This window comes from Schistocerca americana, chromosome 7, assembly GCF_021461395.2.
Source record: "Schistocerca americana isolate TAMUIC-IGC-003095 chromosome 7, iqSchAmer2.1, whole genome shotgun sequence".
In the NCBI taxonomy this organism is placed as follows: Eukaryota; Metazoa; Arthropoda; class Insecta; order Orthoptera; family Acrididae; genus Schistocerca; species Schistocerca americana.
The window spans coordinates 269,861,915-269,889,814 of record NC_060125.1 but is presented as its reverse complement, the minus strand read 5'-3'; the positions used below and the strand labels follow the sequence as shown (position 1 = coordinate 269,889,814).

The window sequence follows — 27,900 nt, the reverse complement described above, 5'->3', positions numbered from 1 at the left end:
ATGCTGACATTGCTGATCGTCCTTTCGGTCGTGCTGACAGTCGGGTCAGCACAGACCAATCCCAGACAGTTCCCGGAGGGTTTCTTGTTGGGCACTGCCACGGCAGCCTATCAGGTCGAAGGTGGCTGGAATGCGGACGGTAAGTTCAGGTTGATTTTTCCCTATTCTGCATCTCTCCAACTGCGAGCAGGACACCCAAGTAAGCGAAGAGTTTCGTGGTCTCGTTCGGTAGAACGCCGATTTTACTTTTCATGAGCAATTTTTATCCATTTGTAGGTAAAGGAGAAAGCATTCAGGATGTCTTTTTCCACAACAACCCGGAACTGACTGCCGAAGGTGACAATGGAGATGTAGCTTGTGATTCTTATCACAAATACAAGGAGGACGTGCAGATGCTGAAGGCGTTAAACGTGAGTATATTTCCGCAAAAGGAAGGTTCAGTGACTTCTGATACAACTAGAGATCCAAAGCGACATACGTATTCACCGATTCGGATCTTGCGTCAATGTTTAAAAGGTGTTTCTCTAATTGCTCTATAATCTTTCTCTCGCACGAAAATGCACGTGGTTTTGGTGCCCTAATTCATGAACATGTGTTTGCGGAAAAGTAACTATCGACATATTCATATGTTACATGGGAAATATGAAACAATGTTGCTCCTACCATTGGCAGTAAGACACCAAAAATATGCACTGAAATATTCATGAGATCCGCAAACAAATCTCATTATCTTTTACTTTTCATACTGCATTTCTAAGAAGGAGAACTGACTCTTTGAGATCCGGTTGTGGTTCACTTCAGAAATCACCCAGTGACCGTGTGATAAGACGGAATGATTCAGAACTGGTAACAATTTTGTCTCATAGTTAAGGAACACTTCCTCAAAACTTAAGTCAGAACCGTGGTAATGGAACTACTTTTGCTTTACTTCAAGCTAACGTCTTACATTGTAAGAGACAAATATAAAAAATGAGAGACAGAGACAGAGAGAGAGAGAGAGTAGCTTTCAAAGATCTTAGTTAATACGTCCATTTTCATGCGAGAGAAAGATTATAGAGCTAATAGAGAAACACCTTTTAAACACTAACGCAAGATCCGAAATCACACACAGATTTATATTAGAGTTCACAAAGAGAAAATTATGTGACCACCAAAGGTACTACATTCAATGAATAGGAAACAGGCACAACTACACTAACTTCACCACATTGGGTTCACCACAGAACACCCCAAACATAGTGGTGATGTCGAAATAGTACACATATCATTCCGAACTTAAGTGTAACCCCACCATATGAGAGATTTTATATTTCAGCAGTTGTCCTTTATTCAGTATAGTAAGAAAAATAAATTTCTGGCGACATGATCGTTTACCTCTTGTTTCATACGTCTTGTATGTTGTCACTAGATAGTCAACTACAAGTGATTCATGTTTTATAATTTTAAGTATTCGGCGTGATGTAAGACTCAGACCTCACCACATCTACTACCTAATTAGTAACTTTCTTTCATGACGCTGGACAGTTCCTCCCGTTGGTATAATAAAAGATTTGTTGTATCCCGTCGTCTGCACTTGTTTCTCCATTTAATATTAGTTTCCCATCTACAATTTTCTTTAAGAACTTTCAGCATTGCAGCGCGTCAGCAATCGTTAAGTATCGAAATAATCATAAAAAATCCACCTCGATTGCATAAAGTACCTGGTATTTACCTAGGTTTCAGCGTGGATAACCACGCCTTCTTCAGAACAATTTTATAAAACAGTTTGCCTAAATGGGCATAGTCAAAGGCTAAAATAAACACCTACAGGGGCAAGACCCCATAAAATGTTTTTACAAATACATGGTACATATGTACCAAGTCAATAATATTACTTATCTCTGTGTGTGCTGCCTTGCCCCAGCCAACGTACGATGGTCACAGGCTCTCCACCGAACTGAGGTACATTTGTACCATGTACTTGTAAAAAATTTTATGGGGTTTGCCCCTGTAGGTGTTTATTTTAGCCTTTGACTATGCCCATTTAGGCAAGCTGTTTTATAAAATTGTTCTGAAGAAGGCGTGGTTACCCACGCTGAAACCTAGGTAAATACCAGGTACTCTATGCAATCGAGGCGGATTTTAATAATTATTACAATTTTCTTTGACTATTACCCTCAAACATTAGAAAATTTTTTGAAATAATCAGCAACTAGCTGAAAATAAGGAATTTTATTATTTTACCGTTTTCAGGCACCCAGTACCCTTTTTCATGAGATTATAACTATCGTATTATTAGCGAGCGTCCTCGAGAATTCGTTGAATCTTGTATTTGGAGCTACTTTCCATCTATGACTACATGTTTTAATTGATTAACATCCCTCTGCAGTTATTAAGGATTCGTAGCGCTTTTGTTTGTTCTAGAACATCTACGGCGTTATACCAGTTTTGAGAAATGGTCCTATTCAGAAGGCTTTCTGTAAATAATAACATTGTCTCACATACTCGTTACTTCCGTGTTACGCTATGGTCTAAGGCATCTTCCTTTGGGTGAACTTCGTCTCCTACCTCATCAGACGTCTTCAGGGCTACAAAGACAGAACTAGTTTTTGTTTATCTCGCCGAAAGCGACCGTTTGTTTATTGGTAACCGCGCAACGGTAGAGCTGTGACGTTGATGACCGTCGCCTAAGGTAGGTGGGTCGCTCAGACGTGTGTTATACAACAGAAGATTAGGCAACGCTTGCTTTATTTAGCATTCAGAGGGTAGAAATTGTCCGATTCAATCATTCACTTCTCTTAAATTTGTTTCTGTATTCTGAATCTTTATGACCTCTCCCTAGATTCCAGAATAATAATGAGTGAAAATTCATGAAATCATAATATCGCAGAATCTGTTTTCATGGTTTCTTCGCCCCTGCCCATCATCTCCTACTAATGCTACACATATGTTGCCCAAATTTGGTTGCTTTAGGTCGGATGTCGATGCTTCTTTAAGGAGTTCCAATTTAGTGCGTAGTCCGTGATCTTTAGGTTTCGCTGTCTCTTGAAAGCAGTGTCCCGGGTACGATTCCCGGCTGGGTCGGAGATCTTTCTCGGTGACTGGGTGTCTGAGTTATCTTCAGCATTTCCTCTCAGTTTCATATACGTGTAAGTCGCCCAAGTCGCCGATGTGGCGTCAAGTAGAAATACTCGCACGAGGCCGTCGATCTGGGATCTCCTGGCCAATAATGCCAGATGACAATCTCATGTCAGTTCCAATGTACCCTTGACTGCAAACACAAGGGGAGTTTCCCACACTCTTGCATGCCAAGCGGAGAGCGTACGTCCTTTGCAGTACTTAGACGTTCAGGCACTTTATTAGAAAGCCGTGTCGTTACTGCGAGATCTGTAATCGGACCTTTTCTTTACACTTAAACTGCGTTGGAGCAATGTGGGAAGTTAAGACCTTCTAGCGGATTGTGTTTAGAACTTTAATACCTTCTTTTAACCAATCGAACCTTTTTTTGATTTTTCTGTAAAAAATCCACTTATGATAGTGTTATATCTTAATGCATAATAATTAATGAGTAATCTAGTGGAACATATCAATCTACATAATATATAATATTGTTGCTACGAGCTCTTCTTACACTGTGCTTCAACAGGCGGACGTGTACCGGTTCTCGATCTCCTGGTCACGTGTGCTGCCGAACGGGGACCTCGACGTCATCAACCAGGCTGGCATCGACTACTACAACAACCTCATCAACGAGCTGCTCGCTAACGGAATTCAGCCTGTCGTGAGTACTTGCTACAAACAGATGAATATCTGATAACATTCATTTTAAACTTCTGTCTTGCAGTACACATCTCTTATATCGAGTCTCTTCCATAATCACAGTTCGGAAACTGGAACATTTTGAAGAAAAATCTCAGGGTTTGGTACAACGGACAAATTGAACTCTCCGTCCCATAAACATTGCCCTTCTCGATCAATTTTTTCTATCTGATCTTCTAATTCTATTTTCTTTTATTTATTGCCATTTGCTCTCATCGCATAACCTAGTCACTGAACTGGACCGATATAATGTCAGGCTTTAGCTAACAGAGGATACTGTGTGGGTAAAAGCACACCATAATTGAAGCAAAATGTACCGGCGGCACTGATTTGCAGAAGATGTTGCCGAGATAATTCCGAATGTGTGTTTACGAGCCACCACTGCCTCCTGTATGAAGTTTTGTCCTAGTCGGGCAGACTGATTTAAAATGAAAACTTTTCGATGAAATCCCATGTAACTGGATTCAGATTTCACCGGAAGCTCATGGCTGAGGAATGTGTTACATCCAAGATGGCGCAACAACAGGTTTCGCTGTCGATGTAAGACGCCATCTAACGCACCAGAATGATCAGTGATGGATACGTCGGCAGCGGGGCGTGCAGCTGGACCTTGAAGATCACCTGACCTCAACCCTCTGATTTCTTTTTTAAGTCTGGGTTTCTTTCAAATGTGGAGTTTACAACACTCTAACTGATTCACATGGAGTGAAGCAGCTGTACGTGTTTAAAACAATTCGTATCTCATTGCATAGACGGGCGCATTATTGCATCCAAATGGCAGGACAACACATGGAACTCCTTTTTTAACAGGTACCAAGGTACAGTGAACGGTAACGTCTAATGTGCTCAAGCAGTACCGTATTTCTTGTCGAGAAAGAAAACTGAGGCCAGTTAGACAGCTATGTAATCGAAGAGTCTACATTTCAGATACATCTGTACTAACCAGCGTAATGTTCCATGCAGGAGTCAATAACGGAACTTTCGTGAGCAGACCCATAACTACTGGAACGATTTTGCTTCAAATACTGCATACTCTCACCCACGTAAATTTTCACTGTTAATTAGGATGGATCACGTAGTACTATCAACCCGTCTCCGTAGCCATGGTCGCTAACGCACTCCTATGGGGTGGTGCTGGACTGTGAGGTAATCCGGTTCGAATCCTGGTGGTGAATAAGATTTTCACTCCCAGTATTTGGCCTTTCAGGGGACGAGAGGTGGTGGCGTAAAGTTTATGATCACCAGCTTTTGTGTCGATGTCCTGTATTTAATTGCAAACCTCTCCGCCGTGTGAGGGCCCGTGGCGCTGTTGCCGGTGATCCGTCAGCCGGATGTGGACATTATACTAGGCCGCCCACTTGGTTCTTTTCGAGAGGAGCGGTGACACCGGTTACGCCCCCTCCCTTCCCTTCATCCATTACAACAGAAACCACACACTGCAGCGTAAAAGTAGTCATCCACATGACACAAACACACGCTTGTTGTAGAATTTTAGAACATGTTTTTTGCTCGAGTATCATGTCGTTTTTGGAAACCCAGAATCTACTCTGTAGGAATCAACATGGATTCCGGAAACAGCGATAGTGTGAGACCCAACTCGCTTTATTTGTTCATGAGACCCAGAAAATATTAGATACAGGCTCCCAGGTAGATGCTATTTTCCTTGACTTCCGGAAGGCGTTCGATACGGTTCCGTACTGTCGCCTGATAAACAATGTAAGAGCCTACGGAATATCAGACCAGCTGTGTGGCTGGATAGAAGAGTTTTTAGCAAACAGAACACAGCATGTTGTTATCAATGGAGGGACGTCTACAGACGTTAAAGTAACCTCTGGCATGCCACAGGGGAGTGTTATGGGACCATTGCTTTTCACAATATATATAAATGAGCTAGTAGATAGTGTCGGAAGTTCCATGCGGCTTTTCGCGTATGATGCTGTAGTATACAGAGAAGTTGCAGCATTATAAAATTGTAGCGAAATGCAGGAAGATCTGCAGCGGATAGGCACTTGGTGCAGGGAGTGGCAACTGACACTTAACATAGACAAATGTAATGTATTGCGAATACATAGAAAGAAGGATCCTTTATTGTATGATTATATGATAGCAGAACAAACACTGGTAGCAGTTACTTCTGTAAAATATCTGGGAGTATGCGTGCGGAAAGATTTGAAGTGGAATAATCATATAAAATTAATTGTTGGTAAGGCGGGTACCAGGTTGAGATTCATTGGAAGAGTCCTTAGAAAATGTAGTCCATCAACAAAGGAGGTTGCTTACAAAACACTCGTTCGACCTATACTTGAGTATTGCTCAACAGTGTGGGATCCGTACCAGATCGGGTTGACGGAGGAGATAGAGAAGATCCAAAGAAGAGCGGCGCGTTTCGTGACAGGGTTATTTGGTAAGCGTGATAGCGTTACGGAGATGTTTAGCAAACTCAAGTGGCAGACTCTGCAAGAGAGGCGCTCTGCATCACGGTGTAGCTTGCTGTCCAGGTTTCGAGAGGGTGCGTTTCTGGATGAGGTATCGAATATATTGCTTCCCCCTAATTATACCTTCCGAGGAGATCACGAATGTAAAATCAGAGAGATTCGAGCGCGCACGGAGGCTTTCAGACAGTCGTTCTTCCCGCGAACCATACGCGACTGGAACAGAAAACGGAGGTAATGACAGTGGCACGTAAAGTGCCCTCCGCCACACACCGTTGGGTGGCTTGCGGAGTATAAATGTAGATGTAGATGTAGACAGTTCATAACAGGTCGGAGGAAGGCAACAACAAATCACCTTCCATAGGACCTCGGTCTTCGATTCCTGGATCTACTCCCCCTACACTCATTCCTTGAGTATGGGATTGTTGTATCCATACAGTTATTAACCAAACACGTGTATGTATATGTTTAATTTAGCCCCTTCTATCTATGTCCACTGAGGCCAGGAAATGAATTTTGCAACCACGGAATCTCTGGTTGTAGGATCTGGTAAAAACACGGACGGAAAAGACACGGACGGAAACATTATTATGGCCTGTGAAGAATTCAAATGTCTTGGATATGTGTTTGATATGCATGCGGACTGCGAAAATGATAAAAGCAGCTAATGAACCAGGGCCGGAATGCCGTAAAAACAACTAAATAGTTCATAGTACAGCATGCCCATCAAAAATGTCATTGAGATGCAAATAATTATGCAGTTATTAATGTACGTTTTATGATTCAGAAACGCGGGACATTAGCAAAAGCAAGAGACGAAATTACTAAGTCTGGGGCAGATGTAATGAGAAGAAACTGCAGCTGGCCATTGTTGCCGAGCGGTTCTAAGCGCTTCAGTCTGGAACCACGCGACCGCTACGGTCGCAGGTTCGAATCCTGCCTCGGTCATGGATGTGTGTCATGTCCTTAAGTTAGTTAGGTTTAAGTAGTTCTAAGTTCTAGGGGACTGATGACCTCAGATGTTAAGTCCCATAGTGCTCAGAGCCATTTGAACCATTTGAGCGTACTCGTTTGGCTCGTAAATCCTTCGTTACTGTCGATCATACGAAGTACGTACGCACATGTAAAATTTTCAAACTTGATTTTCTCCAAAACGGTCAGAGCTGTGTTTTTTATATTGATATACGTCGCAGTCTTAGTCGTGCCCTGCGCAACCTTTCGATATGAATCAAATCGGCGAATGGAAGTTCGTACAGTCCCATTGTATGTGAGGTAATGAAACTTGGGGGTGCACATTTGAATTTTAAACCATATAAATTAAGGAGGTGTCAAAGCTGTGGAAGTTTTAAGCTATTGTAGTTCTTGAAACAACTGTGTGACAGATTGTTTTCCAAGTTTTGCGAAATACTTTTCGAATTACGTATTTATCTGAATCGAAATTTTTTGGAAGTTGTGTGAAAAAAATTGTTCAAATGGCTCTGAACACTATGGGACTTAACTGCTGAGGTCAGCAGTCCCCTAGAACGTAGAACTATTTAAACCTAACTAACCTAAGGACATCACACACATCCATGCCCGAGGCAGGATTCGAACCTGCGACCGTAGCGGTCGCGTGGTTCCAGACTGTAGCGCCTAGAACCGCTCGGCCACAGCGGCCGGCTGTGAAAAGAATGTATTAAGGATTAATGTAAACAAATTATATAAATTGTTTTAATACGGTAATAGCAATACATTTGAATAGTTTTTGTGGTCTTAGCCATCTTTGAGTCGTTAAAAGTGAGTGTGACGGCAAGTTATATTTGGAACACGGGAGGTAGGACAGAAATAAACCGTGACACTCACTTGAGTGGCACTGAAGGTGATTTGTAGGTAGATACCTTCACAAATACTGTATCCGAAAATCTTCCTGTGTCCAATAATGATGTGTTGCAATCGAAATGTGTAGCAATAACAAAGAATTATCGTAGTAACGAATGGTAGTACGTTTCGATATGATCAGTGTATTTCACGCAGATCCGGTTCAAGATATGTGAGACGTTTGCTCGTGAGTAGCATAAACGTCTGAAATTTACAAGTAATGTAGAATATACATCGTCTTTTACGTCTATAGTTAAAGGCATACGAGTGTCCAGACCGAAAGTGTTTCGTTTCACTGAAGCATTTTAAATGATTAATTTTTACAAAAAATCCTCTCCACACAGGTGTTCGTTTTTAGTACACTGTACCTCACTGACAGAGAAAACTTTTATCTTTTGCTCGCTGTGAAGCTTTACTTTCACGGTGTGTTGCAGAATGCGATCCGCATTGCATTCTGCAGCATCAAATCAAAGTACACGAGGTGGTCATTGAAGATGCTTTAAAATAATGCGAAACGCGTGTGATTTATATAAGACTTTTATCACAATCGCAAAAAAACTGTGTAAATCTAATATTGGTTGTAAAATTGCAACTGTGGAAGACAGGCCTGAAAACAACAAAAAGAACAAGATATTCTGAAATTTCTACCAGCTTACAGACAAATTTCCTGATTTTGTTGGTACGTTGACTTCAGGTGACAATGTACCACTGGGATCTTCCACAAGCGTTGCAATACATTGGTGGCTGGGCCAACGAATTGATGGCTGACTACTTCGTGGAGTATGCCCGGCTACTCTTCGAGAACTTCGGTGACAGGGTGAGTGACAGTTACAAAAGAAAGTTTTCCAGTCGCCTTACAGGGACGTCGGGTGAGGTCTTCTTGTATTTTCTCAGGTGAAATGGTGGATCACATTCAACGAGCCCTCCGTCTTCGTGAACGGGTATTCGTACCCGCTGGTGGCGCCTGCACAGACTGCTCCGGGCATCGGCGACTACCTGGCCACACACACCGTCATCAAATCCCACGCACGGGTCTGGCACCTGTACGACGAGGAGTACAGAGCCTCGCAGAACGGTCAGTGCTACATCCTCGATACTTAAAACGGCTTTTAATGCTTCTTCTTTTCTCAGTTGTCAATCTTTCAGAATATGTATGTGGGATCAGTTACTTTTTTCATAGGATACAATATTCTTCACCCCCACAACAGAGCACACTGGTCGCTTTGGAACGTTTTAGCACCGTGGGGTCATGTAACCTCCACCGCTGACGAGGAGAATACGGCAAGAGCCATAATCCGGTTTTCCATGAACTTCGCTCAGTGAAAGAAGGGGCTAAATAAGTGAACACGTCTGTCGGCTTGTTTGTAGATAATCGGCCGTTTGTGAGAACACGACAGTCAAAGTTTCCGAGGTACTTTGTGTCTCCTTCAGTACATATTGATTTCAGTCAAAGTGGTGACACAGCGGTTACCGTCGCGTCTTCACAGTTTTGCACCCTGTGTTCGAAATCATATCATTGTTTTTTTTCTATTTTTGTCTTTTCTCTTTTTCATTTATCTACGTATGTTGCCGTGCGGAGTGGCCGCGCGGTTTGAGGCGCCATGTCACGGACTGCGTGGCCCCTCCTGCCGGAGATTCGAGTCCTCTCTCGGACATGGGTGTGTGCATTGTTCTCAGGATAAGTTAGTTTAAGTTAGTTTACGTAGTGTCAAAGGACCGATGACCTTAGCAGTTTGGTCCCTTAGGAATTCACACACATCTGAACATTTTTTCTGTATGTCCTTAGGAGGCTACTGTGTGAATGCTTTTATCAAGTTATGGGATATAAAAGAATTATGTTAACTGTAAATTTACAACTGGGTTTCGCAATAAGTTTGACACGTTTATTATAGCATCTGTCTATGGTTTATTGCTGTCTTTTGACTTTGAGAACCAATTCGGGGACGATGTGTTTCCCTTACTGATTCCCCTGAAGAAGACAAAACCAGCTGGGTAGGTCAGAACAGATTGCATACGAGACCCTGCTTGCAGGCTGCAGGAATAAGCTGACGTACTTGGTGGTCGATCGGAATTCCCTTCTATGGAGCAGGTACGCAACACCACCAATATTACAGACAGGCCACGGAACAAGAAGTTCACCGAAAAAAGTTTCAGTTTTTTCCCATCCGTTTATTGTGCTACACACTCGTACAGTAATCTTCTACCGACTTGATTAGATACATAAAAAAATAATTAACTAAAAACATTAATCCTGTTCCCAATACGGGCGCAAAACTGAAGCCGCGACCCTAGCCACTGTACCAGCACTTCCGATGGAGACTTACGTGCTAAAGGGCACATAAAGTATCTCGAAAACTTTGACTTCGTTTTCTCAAAAACGACAGTCAAAGTTTATCTGAGAAATGGTCAAGTGTCTAAGTATAAATTGAGACATGTGTTGTGACACCCTCGTCCACCAAACGAACTTTCTGGGTAATCGGACTATGATACCTGCCGTGTTCTCCTTGTGAGTTACGGCAGTGAAACGGTGCCTGCGTCCCAGTCGAATGTATGGAGTCTGCGCATTAGTATGGGTCGACGTGGAGATACTTCACCAGAAAGGAACCCGTAACACCACCGTTAATGACGTTACCCATTCTTGGTGCTTCAACTGTCCAAATTGTCTAGAAGGAACGATATACTATTCGCTGCCATGTGACACAACGCAACAACAGTAAGAAGATCTCAGCCGGCAGGGATTGAAGAGGAGTATCACGTCTTCCCATTTGCAATCTGTAGCGCCCCAAACGTCAATATTGCTTGGGGTTGGGCGACGGAGATCGGTGAGAAAGGGAGTAGTCAGATGGCCTAACTGACAGGGAGTCTTGACCTGACTTTGTTGTTAAAATCCAGTTGTTGCAAAAGGTAAAGCCCGGAAATACTGAATAACGAATATCAGGTGTTTTCCAACTTTCCACTTTGGTCAGAGAATACCTCCAGCATTTGCTCTAAATGAGCTGTTTCACCAAAGACCAGGTCTTTACACAGACACAGTGGCAAACTAGCACCGTTCAGTCTGTTAGAAGAACCTGTCAACACTGACTGCGCCTGCGCTTACCACACGACACGCAGGAGTCCTCAGCAACACAGCTAGAATTCCATCTATGGTTCCCAGCTACTGTAGATAATTTGCTCACTCCTGCTCCGCTAATAACTTTGTCTGTCGCTCCTAATACTGCTACCTCTCTACTTCCACTACGACCTGCCTGACCTATCTGTCCTCTACTCCTATTCGCTCTGCCTTGAGCCTCTGCTCGAAGTGTCTGTACCCGAGTTTTAATCAATTTCCCCTTCGGCTCTGCCAGTCCCTGATTCGGCGTAAATTTCTCAATGGACTGTAATATGCACTCATCTGATCAGAAATGTTAACAGTGGTTTTTCCCTTATAATATTCAGTAAAAACTCTTCATTATCGATAAATCTCTCTTTTGATAGTGACGTTTTCCATTTCACTCGAATGTTTAGTGGAAAAAACCAAGACGTTTCTTTCGTCTTTCCATTTCAAGACCCCAACTCTTTGGCTATTCTCTTTCGCAATCACGTTTCAGTTTGTTCGTTACAACTTCCTTGGGAAATTCTTAACGATTAATTCGAAAGAAACCGCCCAAATATGTATCCTTTCTTATGAGTCTGCTTGTCAAATCTACACTGGTATACCAGTTATCAGTACGTAATACATGGCTTTTCCTGTGTACATCTTGACACAAATTCATAACAGCATTTGCTGGTGCGTTATTTTCTTTATCAAGTCCTTTGCCAGTGTAAATTCGAAGACTGTAGCAGTACCCATTACCGCAGCACAATTTAAACATTTTGATGTCATAGTTGTTTTTCTTTTGTTTCAAATATTGCCTGAGGATAATTTGTTCTAGGAAAAGTATCAGAAATTCAACGATACATAATTTTTCGACAGGATATTAATATTCTTTTTAAATTTTTGATCAATTCGTCGATGATGAACTGAACTTTTGAGAGACGACCTGAATCACCAATTTTTGTATTTCCTACGAGAAGTAGCATTCTCAACAGAATTTCGAAATAATCACTGTTCAGTAATTTCCGTGGGCATGTCTGAATAAACAGTGCCTCCTTGGACCAACATAAATATATGGATAGAAGTTTCCCCAGTCGCATCCTAAAAAGCAGTCCTAAATGCCACTTTATTTCATTTTTGTTTCTTGACCCCCATTGAATCATAGGTTTCGAAACCACTGTCGTTCGCGTAGCATAAATTTGTTTGTGTCACTTATGTGTTCAAATATTTCATCTCTGACAATAAGCCCATAAAACTATTCGTCTTTGTTACACTTTTGCACGTTTTCAGCACTCACATCGGCACCTTGGCTACTTGTAAAACACACAGCATTTAGCTGGTTGCTTAGAGGATCAAACTAATTATCAGTGTCGGATGATGGCAGTCGCTTTACACGGCTACGTTTTCGTGGTACAAATAACACACTCGGTGAATCACTGTCTTCTCCTCGTGACATATTTGCTACAATGGGCAGCATAGGATTTTGAAAATAATCGCTGTAAAACTAGCCTCTCTTAACGCATGTGTGGCTTTCTCTAGCTGGTTGTCTCTTGGAGGGTCACTCCTTACCGTACCGCTTTTGTTTATACGCCAACTCAACAACTGCCAAATGGTTTACTTATATTTTTTTTTATTACTCCACTCAACGACAGTTGTCGCGCGAATGTACTCCTGGAAATGGAAAAAAGAACACATTGACACCGGTGTGTCAGACCCACCATACTTGCTCCGGACACTGCGAGAGGACTGTACAAGCAATGATCACACGCACGGCACAGCGGACACACCAGGAACCGAGGTGTTGGCCGTCGAATGGCGCTAGCTGCGCAGCATTTGTGCACCGCCGCCGTCAGTGTCAGCCAGTTTGCCGTGGCATACGGAGCTCCATCGCAGTCTTTAACACTGGTAGCATGCCGCGACAGCGTGGACGTGAACCGTATGTGCAGTTGACGGACTTTGAGCGAGGGCGTATAGTGGGCATGCGGGAGGCCGGGTGGACGTACCGCCGAATTGCTCAACACGTGGGGCGTGAGGTCTCCACAGTACATCGATGTTGTCGCCAGTGGTCGGCGGAAGGTGCACGTGCCCGTCGACCTGGGACTGGACCGCAGCGACGCACGGATGCACGCCAAGACCGTAGGATCCTACGCAGTGCCGTAGGGGACCGCACCACCACTTCCCAGCAAATTAGGGACACTGTTGCTCCTGGGGTATCGGCGAGGACCATTCGCAACCGTCTCCATGAAGCTGGGCTACGGTCCCGCACACCGTTAGGCCGTCTTCCGCTCACGCCCCAACATCGTGCAGCCCGCCTCCAGTGGTGTCGCGACAGGCGTGAATGGAGGGACGAATGGAGACGTGTCGTCTTCAGCGAGGAGAGTCGCTTCTGCCTTGATGCCAATGATGGTCGTATGCGTGTTTGGCGCCGTGCAGGTGAGCGCCACAATCAGGACTGCATACGACCGAGGCACACAGGGCCAACACCCGGCATCATGGTGTGGGGAGCGATCTCCTACACTGGCCGTACACCACTGGTGATCGTCGAGGGGACACTAAATAGTGCACGGTACATCCAAACCGTCATCGAACCCATCGTTCTACCATTCCTAGACCGGCAAGGGAACTTGCTGTTCCAACAGGACAATGCACGTCCGCATGTATCCCGTGCCACCCAACGTGCTCTAGAAGGTGTAAGTCAACTACCCTGGCCAGCAAGATCTCCGGATCTGTCCCCCATTGAGCATGTTTGGGACTGGATGAAGCGTCGTCTCACGCGGTCTGCACGTCCAGCACGCACGCTGGTCCAATTGAGGCGCCAGGTGGAAATGGCATGGCAAGCCGTTCCACAGGACTACATCCAGGATCTCTACGATCGTCTCCATGGGAGAATAGCAGCCTGCATTGTTGCGAAAGGTGGATATACACTGTACTAGTGCCGACATTGTGCATGCTCTGTTGCCTGTGTCTATGTGCCTGTGGTTCTGTCAGTGTGATCATGTGATGTATCTGACCCCATGAATGTGTCAATAAAGTTTCCCCTTCCTGGGACAATGAATTCACGGTGTTCTTATTTCAATTTCCAGGAGTGTATTAGACGGTAACGCCTGCGATTTAGGTGACCAACACGGCGTGGCTGTCGGATGGGTTGCTGCCCAGCAGGCGCACTATTACGCGCCGGATTATATGTAGTACGAGGACTGTCCAGAAAGTCAGTTCCGATTGATCGCGAAAAGGAAACCACATTGAAAATCAGAAATGTTTTATTTGTATCAGTTAGCTACACCTTCCAGCTACTTCCCTACGTAGTCGCCGTTCTGACGTAGACATTCGTCGTAGTGTTGTACCAACGTTTCAATACCCTCATCATAGAAGACAGCCGCCAGTGCTTTCCGCCAATTCTCTATCCGGGTCTATAGCTCGGTTTCTGTGCCAAAATGTTGTCTTCATAGCCAGCGGTTCATGTGGGCAGAGATGAAACTCAGAGGGAGACAATTACGGGCTGTATTGTGGGTAATCAAACATTTCCAATTGAAAACGATGCAGGAGCAGCTTCGTTGCCCCTGCAGAATGTGGCTGAGAATTGTCTTAAAGAAGAAACCGCACGACAGTTATGTAATTTTGTCTGCATGGCTTGAAGCGAAATTTCTCACCAGGTCCTCGTACTTCGCGGGGAACACTATTTTCTGGACATCTTTACGCGCTCACTGTGCGCTCAGAAATGAGAAGAGCGACTTGATGCTATCTAGGGTCATAATAGAGACACTGCCCAACACATCTGTGCAAAGCTTTATTCAATTATCATAGTCGTTTCCATTTCGCGACCGATCGGAACTTACTTTCTGGACACCCCTGGTACATTAACTGAACACAGGTCAAGTGGTCAAAAATGGTTCAAATGGCTCTGAGCACTGTGGGACTTAACTTCTAAGGTCATCAGTCCCCTAGAACTTAGAACTACTTAAACCGAACTAACCTAAGGACATCACACACACATCCATGCCCGAAGCAGGATTCGAACCTGCGACCGTAGCGGTCACGCGGTTCCAGACTGTAGCGCCTAGAACCGCTCGGCCATCACGGCCGGCTCAAGTGGTCACCTACACGCGGTAATGTGGACTCCACGGAAAGCACAGTAAAATCAGCTTCTCTCACAACGTGTTAAGACCTGAAATACAGGGCTTTAATATTCCACAGTAATTTTTAGCTTATATTTAATAGTAAACAGGCCTTCGAGTTCCTCACTTGTAGGCCATTTACACCGTATATTTCAGTCTTTGAAGATGAATAATGTTCCTCCAGTTGCTAACGAGGTGTTCTATAAATTATACATTAAGTTCATAAATTATCAATTTTATTCTGTTTCTATTATCCCCCAGAAAACTTTGGTTACCGTACACGTTTGTGCAGATACGAGGGCGTTCTGAAAACTAATGTCTTCAATCTCTTTGTTCTGTTCTCAGTACAGGTTGAGGATGTCTTGTATATTATTCGGTCGACTATTCCGCTTCGCTAAGCCAAGTTGTAACCCTCTGCTGCTAGAGGGCTCCAAATTGTAGCGTGTAGCGGTAACTAAGGCTGTCCGTCAGTGAGAAGCAGCGTGCTGTAATCGAAAATACGGATTCTAAGAGTTCGCCCAGACATGCAGCACCCTCTCCTTCAGCAATACAATCTCTACTTGGCCCCATTCGATTTTCATCTGCTTCCAAAACTTAAAGAACACCTTCGAGAACTTTACTTAGAGGGTGGTGAAGTGCTGCAAGCGGAGGTGATGTGGCTCCGTCAACAAAAATTCTGCAGTGATAGTATCAACAAATTGTCATCCCTTGGGAAAAGTGTGTTCGTCTTCGACTATATTGAGAAATAAATACATTGACTTGAAGAATAAAGATGTAGAATGTTAATAATGTTTGTCTTATTTGAAAAGTTTCAAGAGTTTTAACTTAAAAAAAAATTCGGAGGTATTACTTTTCAGCATGATCTCGTAATTCAGTTATTTTTTAGTTTGTTTATGATTACATTATCAACAGCATTTCCTAAAACGGCTGTTCATGCGTAGAGGAGAGGAATTTTGGATATTTTATGGTTACTGAATTATATGTAAGACATTTATTTTAATGGAACTTTGTGGCAGATTAAAACTGTATGCCGGAACGAGACGCGAACTCGGGATTTTTGCCTTTCGCGAGCAAGTCCTCTACCATCTGAACTACCCAATCACTACTCACGACCCGTCCTAACAGCTTCAGTGCTGTCAGTTCCTTGTCTCCTACGTAACAGACTTCACAGAAGTTTTTCTGCGAACCTCCTGTGGTCCCGAATTCAAGTCTCAGTCCATAATACAGTTTTAATCTGCCAGGAAGTTTCATATCAGCGCACACTCCACTGCAGAGTGAAAATCTCATTCTGCATTTTTTTTTTTAATTTTATAGGTAGCGTGGGAATAACTATTAATATGGACGTGCTTGCAGCACGTTCCAATTCTACAGAAGATTTAGAAGCAAGTGAAAGAGCGCGACAGTTTCAGGTGAGTATGAATACAGCTTCTCCTACTGCAACTTCACAAGATTTTTTTATGGTGATTGTTGATTTTCTTAGGAGTACAAGCAGTACACCAATAATATGTTGAACCCTGTGAACGACTTTCTATTACCTATAAGAAAGCAACGGATAGTGATAAGTGTGAGGTGAATGCTGAGAACTTCTGTGTTGCAGTTTGGTATTTTCGCACATCCCATCTTCACTGAGGAGGGTGATTACCCGGCTGTGGTGCGGCAGAGGATAGATGCGAACAGCGCAGCTGAGGGACGACCGCGCTCACGACTGCCATCCTTCACACAGGAAGAGGTCGAGTACATTAGAGGTGAGCACTTCAGCTAAGTTCTTTAGTAAGTGGACGATGTAGTCTTGAAATCCACAAGTGGTCTCATTTACAATCGACTGATTTTTAACTGGGTTGTTATTATCTTCAACGTATACCGGACAAAATACTATATAAAAAATACTAGATACTAATACGTATCTACAAACAGCTTATGTAAGCAACGTTTCATGGTGGGTAATAGAAATAGAATAAAAGTGACAGTTTTTGGATATGATGTATAATTTGTAAAATATTACGTTAGTAACTGCAGGAACTTCCTGTAACTACACGTCTTTTGGCAGGGCCCTCTATATCGCAAGGCACATTGTAGATTTAAGTGGACCTTACATCAAAAGTGCAATGTCAATTTTGGGGGATTCTCTTGTCAAGAGCACTTTGCATTTTTCAAATCTACATTTTAGCTGCCAACTTATTATATTTATGTTTGTGGCTGTGCAAAACCTATCATTTCAAATTATGTCATTTTATTCTGTGTAGTATTTTCTTCGATATACGTTGATGGAAATAACAACTCAACTGAAAACCAGATGCGACAATATAAACCACCAAAAAAAATTTCTGCCAGATAACATTACTGTCCCGTGTTTTCAGTTAATCAAAGGTAAAATATATGTGCAAAAAACATGTCCTTGTGTTTTATCGTTACATAAAGCAGTTCTCGTTTAGTCTTACCTACACTGCTGTAATTCTGTAACTGATTTTAAATTAACACTAATATTGTTTCATGAAATTCTAGGAAAAAATTCACTGTGCAGACTTTTCGAAGAACTTCCTTTAGCTGACACTTGTCTTTGGATTTTGGTGACTTACAGACAGTAATTTCCTTGCAGGTTCAGCAGACTTCCTAGGACTGAATAACTACTGGACGAACTATGCGTATTCAATACAAATACCCATTAAGCCATCTAAAATATATGACTCCGGCGTCATCACTATTACTGGTGGGGTAAGTAGAAGTGACCATAATACGTTAATTGGTAGTGAACATGTATTCACCACATTTTACAAATAAGAAGTAATAGGTAAACTTTAATTACTAACAACTACACGGGCTGCAGACGGCTTCATTCGTCGCTGTTGCTACGTCTTCAGTACCAAACGAGAACGTGGTAAATTAAATTCCAACCTTAGAACCCTTACCAACTTCATTTCTATGTTCTGGAAAAAACATACTGAGCTCTAAGCGATATTGATGCTGACACCAATATAAAATCAAAAAATTCATTTTAACGACTATTTTAAACAACATTATAGTATAGAGACGAAATAAAATTTCACAATTTATGATTTCCCTTTCGATACAGTAACTTCATAAACAGCCTTGTACAGACATCGGTTTTTTTCCATTAATTTGAGGTTTCCCTCCGCCTTTTCCAGATAATTTTATCTGCAAGTAACGGCTACACCTGACACATGACCAATTTTACATTTTCACGTCTGTTGCCGCCCCTAAAACTTTTTCTCACTATAGCATCTGCCAGCACGAATTTCAGTGTTTTAGCCTCTTCATATGTTTTTAAAACGGATGCTTGTATTTGTGATAAAAAGAAGAAGTAACGTAATAGTAACAACCATTATTCAGTTACATATTTAGTATTTCACTGGGGATATACGAATCTGCGTCGCCTTCAAAATACTTTTCATGGGACTAATCTCTATTGCTGAACTGTCTCATGTAGTGATGGAAGCAGTTTTTACAGTCTTCCGGCTCTTCTGCGGCCTGGAATCACTTACATTTAATGTTCTTCTTCATTTAAAGGAAGTGGGAAAAATCAGAGGAATAGAACGTAGAGCAGAACTGGTGAGTGGGGTAACTGCCAAACTGCTTTCATTTCGATTTGTGAACTCGACGACAACGTTGTTGCTGAGGAGGGACACGTCCTTTGATCGCCGTTATGCACGGCGTTCATTTTTCCTCAGTGCCGTAAGCAATCACATTCGCACTTGAAAGTAGTAATCTTGGTTAACTGTGATATCTTTGAGAATAACTTCATACTACAAAATCAAAGTAACATTGTTTTGTGTTCGTTCTGCCTGTTTATCTACCTTTTGTCGTGGGGTTGAAGCTGTAGTCTGAATTTTACATGATTTCTGAGGCATAAACGTAACAGCGTGCCTCGTAGCCTGCAATGATTTTTGAGAAAAACTTAATCATCGTCATCATTGTTGTCTTTAAGGATAAGGCATTTTGGTGTGTGCTGTATCACAATTGTTCGTGCCATCTCTTTCTACGATGTTCAGTGCATCTATTTCCTATTAGTTTTTATTGTATTATATCTATGGTTGGACATGGTCTTTCCAGATCAGTCAATATATCTCAGCTATAATCGGGATGCATCCTACATGTATGTCATGTGTAACATAAGTGGTTCTTTTAATTTCTAGTAATGAATATCCCGCTATAAAACTGAGTAGATACGTCTATTATGATACGATTTGTTGTAACTGATCTGATGTTAGGTCCCAACATTCTCTACCATACATCTGACTAGGGAAATTTACAATTTTTAGCATATATATTTACACTTCCTGCAATTTTATCGCCGGCCGGTGTGGCCGAGCAGTTCTAGGCGCTTCAGTCTGGAACCGCGCGACCGCTACGGTCGCAGGTTCGAATCCTGCCTCGGGCATGGATGTGTGTGATGTCCTTAGGTGAGTTAGGTTTAAGTAGTTCTAAGTTCTAGGGGACTGATGACCTCAGCTGTTAAGTCGCATAGTGCTCAGAGCCATTTGAACCATTTGTAATTTTATCACACGGTCTGTAAGAGGAACTTAGTGGACACATTCCTCGGCAGTTTGCACATTGTGATTTATTTCCTTTCTTATAGGTAAGGAATATGAAAGATCCATACCATTCCTCTGGCACACGTCCGCTCAGCTAGCAAACTTAATGTTTGCAACGGCCTATTACAGAACCCCCGGACAAGTGAAACAACATTTATGAAAACAGTTTTTGTGACCTAATTAACATTTTCTCAAAGATGACAGTCACCTGATGAAATCTGTAGTACAAAAGCGGGAAAACACATTATTAGTGCCCCTCCACATGTGAAAATGAAATTCTCTCTGTCTCCACTACTCCCTCATATCCATAATCGTAAGTAATAGCAGCAATGAAACTAAAACCCATGTGTAAAGAGATGAGCCTGAAGCAAGTAAGAGGTTTTAAGAACAATCGTTTTCTGCCACACGTGTTATAACCAAATCAAAATGGAGCACTAGAACGTACTGGAAACAATATGCTATTATTAGTGAGTGTTTCGGAGGAGGGAGGAGGGAAAGATAGTGAGCACACTACGGCTAGAGAAACAGTGTGAGATGAATATGTGCGGAGAAATCATCAAAATATGTAGTAAGTTTCTCTTTCTTTCAGAGATATCCTTGGGGATTCCGAGAATTACTGAACTGGGTTGCTAATGAGTACCCTGGATACCCAATTTTCGTGACAGAGAATGGTCTGTCGAACTCAGGAGGACTAAATGATACGGACAGGATCGAATACTTCATCGTAAGTAAAGTGTGCAACCACTGTCGACTATTTCTCTTACAGTCACCGAACTCATTTTTCTGATGAACAATGTAATGCATTGTTTTCAGGGTTACATGGGAACCCTACTGGAAGCTATATATACTGACAATATTCCAGTGATCGGATACACGATATGGAGTCTGATGGATACTCTGGAATGGCGTTATGGTTTCACGTGAGTATCTACCATAATTAATGTGTCCAATGATCAGAATGCTGTTTTCCCTGTAATAAAACTGTGTTGACCTCTGGGCTGTACTGTCCATTCAACATATAGCCTAAGTAGAAAATACATTTTTTTGTGCAGAATTTGATTCACTTACTTAATAAGTAATCAGAAAAGTTATTTTACAGCATTTTGGAAACAGACAGTTAATTTATCTTTTAAGAGCGCTCTGTCTTAATGAAACTGCCACAAAAATTTACTATGTTCATGTCTGATAACGTCCCTAGGAAATATCCCAGACGATCTAAGAGGAACTTTACTAGGTAGTCGTATGTTGACAAAGAAAATAAACTATATCAGTGGGAATTAGTAAAAGGCAGGGTTCCTACGAAAGAAATAATACGCTGAAGCGGACGTGTATCGAATTTATGCGTACATGTAAGACAGTCATGACGGAATTATAAAGTTTGTTTCATAACACGAGAACACGAGTACCAAATTAGACGATCGCAGTTTCAAGGAACTGGTATAAATACATTCACTGTCCTGTTGAGTTATTGCATTGTTAGTACTTTGTCCACCATCCGTTCTTTCTAATTACCTCAAAAATTCTCTACGGAATTGATTTTGTTAGGGTTTGTAGTTCTTGCAGTGAAATTGTCACCCACTCTTCTTGTATCGCTCTTTTGAGCTCACATGCGGCCTCAAATTGCTTTCCATTGCGATAAACATGCCTTACAAGTATTTCCCAAGGGTTTTCCTCGGGATTCAGAACCGAGCTTCATGCGCGACAGAGCAAAACATCGATTTCTTTATTTCCAAAACCACATTTTTGTTGTAACAAAAAGATGCACAGATGCATTACCTTGTTGAAGAATTAGAGTTTCGTTCCCTAGATACTCATACATTCTAATCAGTTCTATCTCCAGCACCTCAGTGTACATGTTGGAGTTTATTCTGGTGTTTAGCCAAGCAATAAGTGATTTATCTATAGCGCAGAAGACTGCCCAAATCATAACATTTCCATTGCCAAAGCTTCTGCTCATTCTTTGCCTGCTGCTCTGTTCTCAGGTCATACTAATAATACTGAAATCCATTCAGCCCATCTAAATTAAATTTCTTCTGATCACTGAAATCAGTTTATCCCATTCTGAACTCTATGACATATGTTTTTCTGCAATCTATCCTGTTTGTATTTGGGTATTAGAGCAGGTTGCTGCTCTTTCTGCAACATTTCTTAAGCGCGAGATGTTTGTCATGCGACAACATTTATGCCGTTTCTAGTACCTGTAAATCAGCAACTAGTCCGGAATAATAACGGTTTCCGGCCCTTGCTTTGCATAAAAGTAACGGATTCAATGCCACAGATAGTTTCCTACTTCACCCACATGTTCTGTTCTGTCCATACCGTCCGCCAAATGTAATGAAATTATCAATCGCTGTACTTGAACAATTCAACTTCTTGGCGATTTGACGATCAGTCAATCTCATTACATTGTGCATACCAATTTTTGCTTTTCCGTCACATGATGACTTCATTCATAACATTGTCACAGTCGTGGTTCATGTACACAACGCTTACTCTCACTAATGGTATCTGTTTCCTGTCTGCGGCACAGGCACACACGCACACACTAACACTGCACAAAGGCGACTGCCTTGATATCGAGTTCCACCCTCTACTACCTGAACTGTTGATGTCTTGTTAAGTACTGTACTACTGACACCAAATGCTGTACCATTTGTCTGAATTTGTCGGTACACTGGCTCTCATACTTTTGGATATACACTGTGCACAACTAGTCTATCGGACAATATTATTTCTCCTACAAATACCCATGCCTTTATATTAATTTCCACTGCTGGTACTTGAATTACGCAACCATTACGGCAGCTCACCTGAACCTCTCGATACCAGCAATATTCTACTGTGTTTCTGTAAAGTAGTTGACATATTTCTGAGACAAAATTCAGATTTGATTTCATTTGTGATACATCGATATGTTTATGTCGCAATGATATTATTCTCATGTGTATTATTTCTTTTGTCACTATGATCTTTGACGTACTTGTAACTCTGATTTTTGGGCGCGTAAGCAATTATTAGTTGTTAGAGAGTCGGACCTTGAGAAAGTCAAGTCTTGGACGTTATGTTGGAAAGATGCATAACGTAGTCAGCTTATAAAATGTAAACTTTAACAGTGACTGTGAGGAAGATGTTTTCAAGTATGTTTTATATTGTGAAGTGGTGTTTTGTGTGTTACGTGATATAGCAGCGAAAGTAATAGAAAAAGAAGTGTAACTTAAATTCGGAGTGCTGATTACTTTTTTACATCACCATTGTCCTGCAAAAGTGTAATCTTCAAGCATAGTTTGTGAAGCGCATCTATAAAACTTTTGAATATCGCAGAATAAAACCTAGGCCTCTTTGCATCCGAGCTTGGAATCATCACCACCTAGATTTTCGACGATTGAGCCATGATTTTACGACGAGACCAGCGTGGGAAACACGAAAAGATGAGTGCCTAGTTTTTTCATTATTACATGAAATGACTTTATTAACTGTGCTCTAATGACACCTGCCAGAAAATAACTTTGTTGTTGCCCGAAAATGCAGTATTTAGCAGCGTGAGCAACACCACAATCATTATTAAATTCTGACCTTTGTTGTGGTAGGGTTGTTGGAAGTAGTACTCAAAATTCTGGGAGGAAATGTTGAAGTGAAAGCAGCAAGATTGGTTTACCAGAAAATTACAGGAATTCAATAAAATGAAAAACAATTCAAGGCGAAAACTTCATTATTTGTATAGACAAGAAAAGTAAAATGAGCCGAAGGTAAGGAAATAATAATACACTCGAAGACAAAAAAAGAGGCACCACGATGGAATTATAAGAATGGGACGGGAATCAGTAGAAGTGGTTTACACGTACAAACAAAGGAGTACAATTGCAGAAAATCTAAATGATTTATTCAAGAGAAAAAGCTTCACAAATCGAGCAAGTCAGTAGCTTCTTCTTCCACCTTTGGCTCTTATGCAAGCAGTTATTCGGCTTCTCATTGATCGATGAAGTTCTTAGATGTTCTTCTAAAGGCTACCGTGTCAAATTCTATCCACGTGGCGCATTAGCTCGTCAGAATTCTGAGCTGACTGGAGGGCTCAGCCCATAATAGTCCAAACGTTCTCAGTTGGGGAGAGAACCGGCAACCTTGCTAGACCAGATAGAATTTGGCAAGCATGAAGACCAACAGTGGAAACTCTCGCCGTGTGCGGGCGATTATTATATTGTAACTCTAAGCCCAGTAAGCCGAGGATGCTTTGCTATGAAGGGCAACGAAACAGGCCGCTGGATATCGTTGACGTACCGCTGTACTGTAAGGGTACCGTGAATGGCAACCAAAGGGGCCCGGCCTTGACATGAAATGGCATCCCACACCATCACTCCTAGATGTCGGGCCGTATAGCAGCCGACTATCAGGTTGGTATCCCACCACCCTGTCTCAGATCTTCTCTTGTCATCGGGGCTGATTTCGAAGCGAAACTCATCACTGAAGACAGTTCTACTCTAGTTAATGAGATTCCAGGCCGAAGGAGTGTATGGAGACCCCCCAAACAGCTGACATGTTCATGGAAGCCTTCCAACAAACCGCGCTAAATTCCGCGCCATTGCGCCCACGCTGCTGGCTGTGTACGTGGATGACACGCTCGTTATGTGGCCGTATGGGGATATAAAACTACATACATTTCATGAACACTTCAATAACTTACACAAGAACCGAAAGTTCACACTAGAAATGGAAAACGACGGAGCGATTCTTTTCCTGGATGTGGGGGTCAACAGAACATCTAGCGGCAAACTAGGCCGCGAAGTCTGCAGGAAGCCGACGCACACCAACAGATACCTATACGCAGATTCGCACCATAATCCAGGACAAAAGAAAGCTGTGCTACGTACGCTGGAGCCAGGAGCTCACCAGATTAGTAACGGCAGCCACAAATAACAGGAGCTGAGCGAGCTGAAGACAACATTCCGTGCGAATAGATACAACAAGGCAGACATATAACGAGTTATGAAGCGCAGCGAAGACAAAACATGAGAGACGTCAGTGACCGTGTAGGCAAGGTTCTGCACAGCACAGGAATCAAACTTTTATTTCAGAGTGGCCACAGTATCCTAGATTTGTTGAAACTCTCTAAGGATTCCGTGAATGCTCACCACAAGCAAGTGTCAACGAACTTCGGTCTGAATGCGACGAAGTCTATGTTAGTGAAACCGGGAGACCAGTTAGCACTTGCGTTCCAGAGTATGAACGTTACGTACGACTGAGACAGAGCAACAAGTCAGCTGTAGAGCTGTAGCAGAACACAACCAGGGCTGTGGCAGTCCTATCAATTTCTAGAACCTCGCGTGCTTGCCCGGCAACCGTGGATGCACCAACGGAAAATAAGAGAGGATACTGATATAATTAAATGCCATAACAGCATGAACACGGAGGATGGCTTCAGTTACCTGTGGCCTTAAGGTCTCGCTGCAGGAAAGCACCATCCCCTGGATACAAGCTGCCCATTTCTCTAGAAATCCAAGCACCAACGTGAGTCTGCCCGCCAGGCGCGTACCACAGTGGCACAGGCAGCTGACAGCGGATATGCCACCTTCCACCAGTTGTCCCAAACAGCCACCAGGGTAGCACAGGTAGTAGCATAGCGTACATACATCCAACGCTCCAAAACAACCTCTTCAAACTGATCCATGGACTCTCAGATATGTGACGTCGGTAGCCATCAGATAACGGAAAATGACAGAATATGAAGGGAGACATTGGCCACTGCACAGCAGTGAACCGCCCTGAAGAGTGCGCGGCAAGTCGGCCCAAACGTGGGCACTTTAGCTGCTTCAGCAGTTACAACGACACAGTCCAATATCCAAAAGTATTTTATTCCATATTAAGACGAGTCTGCATCCTCGTTCTCCTATTTGATATTGACAGGAGTGCAGAGGCGACAGGGAAGAAAATTATCTGTGTGGACTCAGGAAGAGGAATGGTCTGGAGAATCAACAGAAGAAAAACGAAAAAAAAGGACATCACTGAATTTTTATTATGGTTACAGCCTGTAGGACGGTACAGTGGAATAAAATTGCAAAATTCTTCAAGAGATTGATGATGATGTGTAAAGATAAAACTTGTGAGAGATATGTTGTATGGAATGATGAAGCTACACACAACTTAAATTAAATTTAAACCAAATAAAGTGGAAGTAACGACAGCTACTGGCAAGAAGAAGCAACGTGAGTGAGAAAAAATTTCTTAACCTAAGAAGTATACTTAAGTAAGATGTGAAGACGAAAGTGTGGCACACTTTACCAGCCGACAACCGGACGAGGAACAGCTTCAATATCAAAACATCCCTACTGAGATCAAATGATGTTATAGTTTTCCCGGTCGCTGTGGCCGAGCGGTTCTAGGCTCTTCAGTCCGGAACCGCGCTGCTGCTACGGTCGCAGGTTCGAATCCTGCCTCGGGCATGGATGTGTGTGATGTTCTTAGGTTAGCTAGGTTTAAGTAGTTCTAAGTCTAGGGTACTGATGACCTCAGATGTTAAATCCCATAGTGCTTAGAGCCATTTTTGTTATAGTTTTGAGGAAACTATTACTGTGTCACGTGTTGAATCACGAGGCTCTGTGGAAATGTAAGGTGCACTATGTAAAATTTGAGCTGGAGTAATTCTAATACAAGGTAACGCAGTGTTACAGTACGACGGTAAAAATTCAGTGACCAGTTAAATTAGGAACGAAGAGGAAACATGTACACAGGAAAGATTTGCCGGAAGAAAGGGCAGCCTTCTGTGGAGATGTCATAAACAAGTGAGGAATAGTTAACATAGGTCAGAGAATTGTAACTGAAAATAAACTGCAGGAGCGAACAAATATTAGCATGTTTGACATGATCAGTGAACGACGACCAAGTGTGTAATAGGTACATCGTGGCGAAATGTATGAGAATAGCTAAAGGAGAGGGGGTGGGAGTATTGGGAGGGGGAGGGGGGGGACATGTTAATAAATGTCTTGAAAGACTCGGGAATGCCAAAAAAACTTAATTTTGCCTTGCAGTATTTACAGTATACCCTTTCGGTTAGCCAACGAAGAAGCAGAGTATGTAGGTTTCAGCCTATCGCTATTTTCTTGGTGGCCTTGGGGGACTGATGCGTTGACCGCTTGCGTGACACCTTACATCACCAACGATTTCAGCGTTCACCGAAATAACAGAACGGAAAGGCCGTATATACGTATCGAATTAAATCAGGTTACCCTGCGGAGCGTAATCTAGTGGCTAATTGTAAATCTCTCCGAAACGAGAGATATCCTTACAGTCTAACTACCCTCACAGCAACACATGCGACGGAAAATGGATACTGGAAGAGACTCGCATTTAATAATTTCATCTTGGAGAATGAAAGCGTGTCACCCCTGTCAGTCTTCAGAGGTTTCGTAAATATTTTTGAGTCATGCCACTTGCACTGTATTTGGTTACTACTTCAGATCTTTGTTTGCGTTTCAGGTAATACTTTCATTATACAAGAGTTGTTATGACAACCACAACTGAAAATAATCATGCTCCTTGGGCTAGTCTACCGAAAGAAGTTGATCCCAATTGAAATACAGTTTTTCTCTCTCTTTCCCTCTGTCTTACTATTTATCTTTAAACGCTGTGCTGTTACCGCTTCAGACATACCTGTCAAACGAAGATTAGTATGAGCACACAAGAACTCGCGCGCGTGCGTCAGTCCGTGCGTGCATGCATATGTGTGTGTTTGTGTGTGTGTGTGTGTGTGTGTGTGTGTGTGTGTGTGTGTGTGTGAGAGAGAGAGAGAGAGAGAGAGAGAGAGACAGACAGAGACAGAGAGTGAGAGAGAGCGTGTGTGTCTCATGTATTACAACGTATCTCACAATCTCTGTCCACGTCTCTCTGCAGGAGATCGTACGGGCTGTACGACGTAGATACCAGCAGTCCAAACAGGACGAGGACTCCCAAGGATTCAGCTGCCTTCATATCACAAGTATATGGAAGCCGACAAGTTCCTGAAGAGTACATTCCTTAGAAAGTATTGATAGAGCGATGTGCGAAGACAATGGGTTGTGCATGATCTGTACTTTTGCAACTGTTGT

The 27,900-nt window shown here is 42.5% G+C and overlaps 1 protein-coding gene across 1 annotated transcript; it reads left to right on the top strand.

Annotated features, from left to right (window-relative positions):
* On the top strand, positions 1-27,900 carry LOC124622624 (myrosinase 1-like). Its single transcript, XM_047148391.1, has 11 exons — positions 1-139; positions 277-410; positions 3,626-3,760; positions 8,782-8,904; positions 8,982-9,162; positions 16,590-16,684; positions 16,873-17,020; positions 17,872-17,987; positions 20,415-20,549; positions 20,639-20,745; positions 27,707-27,900. The coding sequence occupies exons 1-11, from the start codon at positions 1-3 to the stop codon at positions 27,831-27,833; spliced, it is 1,440 nt and encodes a 479-aa protein (XP_047004347.1). The 3' UTR covers positions 27,834-27,900.